Here is a 3637-nt window from a genome sequence, read left to right on the forward strand (position 1 = left end):
AGTGACTCTGATAGGGTGCAAAGTGACTCTAATATAGTGAAAAGTGACATATATGGTTGATTAGAGCCAAAATGTGGTAAAAAATTAACTTGTATGAAAGTGGCATTAATAGGGGGTAAAAGGATGTGAAATTGGACGTATATGATGTTAACATGTTAATTGTTGTATATACGGTGGAAAGTGACTCATAAGGTGCAAAGTGACTCTAATATGGTGAAAAGTGACTTAAATGGTTGATTAGAACCAAAATATGGAACAAAATTGACCTGTATGAAAGTGGAATTATGAGGTGGTAAAAGGATGTCAATTCGGATGTATATGATGTTAACATGTTAATTGTATAAATATATGGTGGAAAGTGACTCATATAAGGTGCAAAATGACTCTAATATGGTGAAAAGTGACTTACATGGTTAATTAGAACCAAAATGTGGACCAAAATTGACTTGTTTGAATGTGGCCCTAAGAGGTGGTAAAAGGATTTCTTTTTTTCTTTTTTTTTGATAATTAAAAAAATATATTCCAAAAAGAGAGTACAAAGAAATCCAAACAAGGCTACACTAGAAGTTTAGAGAGTAACATAGACTACTCTAGACTAATAAAATGACAAAGACCACCTAAACAGATCTGTTAACTAACCAAAGCCCGATTAATACATAAGTGAAATAAAACTAGGATTCCTAGTAATCTCTTTTTTAAAGTAATCACAAGTGGAAATTTTATCTCTAATAAATTGCTTAACCGATGACAGTACAACCATTGCTGACTTGCATCTCCCTTCATGAATCCTTGTTTTAAGCTCTTTTCATATAATGTAGGCCGAGATAGATATGAACAATCTTGCCAAAAAAGTCCTTGGAGAGCTCCTTGACATATTCAAAAGAAAGTCAGCATTATGCATTCAATTAGACGGGACAAGAACTTGACAATGGCTGATAATAATCCTCGAGTAGAAGCATGAGAAGAACAGGTGATCCCTAGATTCCAAATCAGTGAGACACAAAGGGCAATGAATAGGGGTGGAAATCCCAAAACGAATCATTCTGTCTCTCGTAAGCAAGCGATTTCTAATAGCTAACCATAAGAGAAAGGCTGCTTTAGGGACTTTGACCTTATGCCAAACAAAGTGAAACCATGCAACCTGAGGTTTCCTAGAACGCAGAGAATACCATATGTCTGAAGTCTTAATGGTGGATAGGTCGTCCCAGAGAATCCTATTAGAAGAAGAAATTTCAGTATTGTTCAAAAGATTCCGAAGTTCCATCATTAAAGTGTGATTAGAAGGAGCAATATTCCAAGAGTCATTCAAAAGAGATTCTCTAACAAGAGCAAAATTAGAAGATTCAGCTAAGGAGATGATCTCGAACCCGAACAAATCCAGCAAGGTTCTCCCTCCAAGCCAGGGATCATGCCACATGGAAAAGGAAGAAGAGGCCTACCGAAAAAGTAAGGTGAAGTAAGGCAGTAGGACGAGCATTCAGAATCTTAGAGATACTCCAAGGGCAATGATGGGGAACATCCATTGTCCAAAACTTCCGACGTTTGAGAAAGGTGCCATGAAACCAAAGAATCCAAAGAGAGTCAAATTTCCTCGAGATTATTCTCCAAAGTTGGAAAATAATTGCTGCTTTATGCCAATCCTCCAAGTTTTTTAGATTTAAGCCTCCTTCCTGCATTGGCAAACAACACTCTTTCCAGGACACTTTATGCAAGCATCTTAAGTTACCACCCCCCAAAAGGAAATAGGAGAAGAGAGATTGGATTTTTTTTAGGACTCCTTTAGGAAGAAAAACATACATTACCCAAAAACTTTGGATAGCAAAAAGCACCAAACGGATAAGTTGTAATCTTCCAGCCTGGGATAAAAATTTCGAAGTCCAGTGGAGAATTTGAGCACATAAATTGTTAATCAGGGGAACACAATCTGCTGCAGTAAGTCTTTTGGAGACTAAAGGGATCCCTAGAAATTTGATAGGAAGGTCCCCCCAAATGAACCCCGAACGTTGCAAAGCGGCAGACACCGTAAAAAGAGGAACATTGGAGAAAAAGATGTTACATTTACTCAGATTAACAACAAGACCTGAAGCTTCAGAGAATTCATCCACTCCATCCAACAGTACATTGATAGAGGAAAAAATACCTTTGCAAAATAGAAATATGTCATCAGCGAAAAGAATGTGAGACATTAGTTCCGACTTTGCTAAAGAGTGGAAAGTAAATACTGGCTCCTGAGATTTCTTTGAGAGAATAGCTGTCAGGACTTCCATGGATAAAACAAATAAAAACGGTGATAAAGGATCACCTTAGCGAAGACCAGAACGACCTTGGAAGAAACCCTCTAAGGTACCATTGATTTTAACCGAGTACCAGACTGTTGTTATGCAGCTTTTAATCCATCTCACGAAAATTACTGGGAAGTTCATTTTTTCCAGCACTGCAAAAATGAAGTCCCAATTCAGGCTATCAAAAGCTTTCCTCAGGTCTAATTTCATTGCACATCTGGGGGGACCATTATCAACATGATAATCCCGGCATAAAGACCGAGCTAGCAGAATATTGTCACCCATCCTACCTTTGATGAAGGCACTCTGCTCCTTAGAAATTAGAGTAGGCAAAACACTTTTAAGGCGAGTAGATAACATTTTAGAAATGCATTTGTAAATTGAATTACAACAAGATATAGGCCTAAAATGATGCATTGCACTAGGAGAACCACATTTAGGTATCAAAGAGATAGCTGTAGAATTGATAATTCTAGGAAGATTACAAGAACTAAAGAAATACATTACAGCATTAGTGAAATCAGCTCCTGTAACATCCCAGGTAGATAAAAAGAATTCAATGGGGAAGCCATCTGGACCAGGGCTTCGATGCTTAGCCATATTATGAACAGTAGCAAAGACTTCAGATCTGTGGAAGGGTCTTGACAGTAAATATTGTTGTTCAGTAGACACTGAGTTGAGGGAGATATCTTCTGGAATGCTAGTCGATTCATGTCTAGAACCTAATAAATCTTCAAAATAAGAAGTAGCCACTTCAATAACTCCTTGAGGAGTATTCTGAGAAATCCCATTAGAATCTGTTAACGAGAAAATCTTGTTAGAATTCCATCTACTCTTACAGCAATTATGAAAGAACCTGGTGCTTTCATCCCCTTCTTTTATCCAGTTCACTCGACTTTTGCCTGGATAAATTCTCCTCAATAATTAAAGCTTGTTTCAATTCAGAGATGAGTCTGCCTTCTTCAATGAAGGCTTCTGAAGAGAGAGGAAGAGAAAAAGATCTCTGAAAATCATCAAGAGCCGATTTTGTTTGAATAACCCTTTCATTCACCTTACCATGCAACCTGTTAAGATTAATGAGTTCAATCTTAGCTCTCTTCAGCTTAGAGGTAAAAATAAACCAAGGATTACCTACCACCGGTTCGTCCCACACCACCTTAATGCAATCCTTAAAATTCGGCAAGAGTGACAGATAATCAAAATATTGAAAAGGTTTCCTTTGATGCAAAACTGGAACTCCACTAGGGACCACGGCCGGACTATGGTCAGATAGTCCCCTCAGGAGGAATTTACAAGTCGAATTAGGGAACGAATCTAACCAAAATTCATTCACTAGAACTCTGTCCAATTTTCTA

General features: G+C 37.7%; 1 protein-coding gene across 1 annotated transcript; it reads right to left on the bottom strand.

Moving 5' to 3' along the window:
- Positions 1 to 901: 901 nt before the first annotated feature.
- Positions 902 to 2267, bottom strand: LOC141701249 (uncharacterized). The gene is made up of 2 exons (XM_074504932.1): positions 1803 to 2267; positions 902 to 1435 (listed from the first exon to the last, which is right to left on the bottom strand). The coding sequence occupies exons 1-2, from the start codon at positions 2265 to 2267 to the stop codon at positions 902 to 904; spliced, it is 999 nt and encodes a 332-aa protein (XP_074361033.1).
- Positions 2268 to 3637: the final 1370 nt, after the last annotated feature.

The sequence above is a fragment of the Apium graveolens genome, unplaced genomic scaffold, assembly GCF_009905375.1.
Source record: "Apium graveolens cultivar Ventura unplaced genomic scaffold, ASM990537v1 ctg3634, whole genome shotgun sequence".
Classification (NCBI taxonomy): domain Eukaryota; kingdom Viridiplantae; phylum Streptophyta; class Magnoliopsida; order Apiales; family Apiaceae; genus Apium; species Apium graveolens.

Bases quoted from the DNA above. Each gene is read 5' to 3' on its own strand.
- LOC141701249 (XM_074504932.1), bottom strand. From the start codon at position 2,267: ATGGAAGTCCTGACAGCTATTCTCTCAAAGAAATCTCAGGAGCCAGTA. The intron at 1,436-1,802 runs GTAATGTATGTT...CTTTTTCGGTAG, and splicing joins TTGCTATCCAAAGTTTTTGG to GCCTCTTCTTCCTTTTCCAT.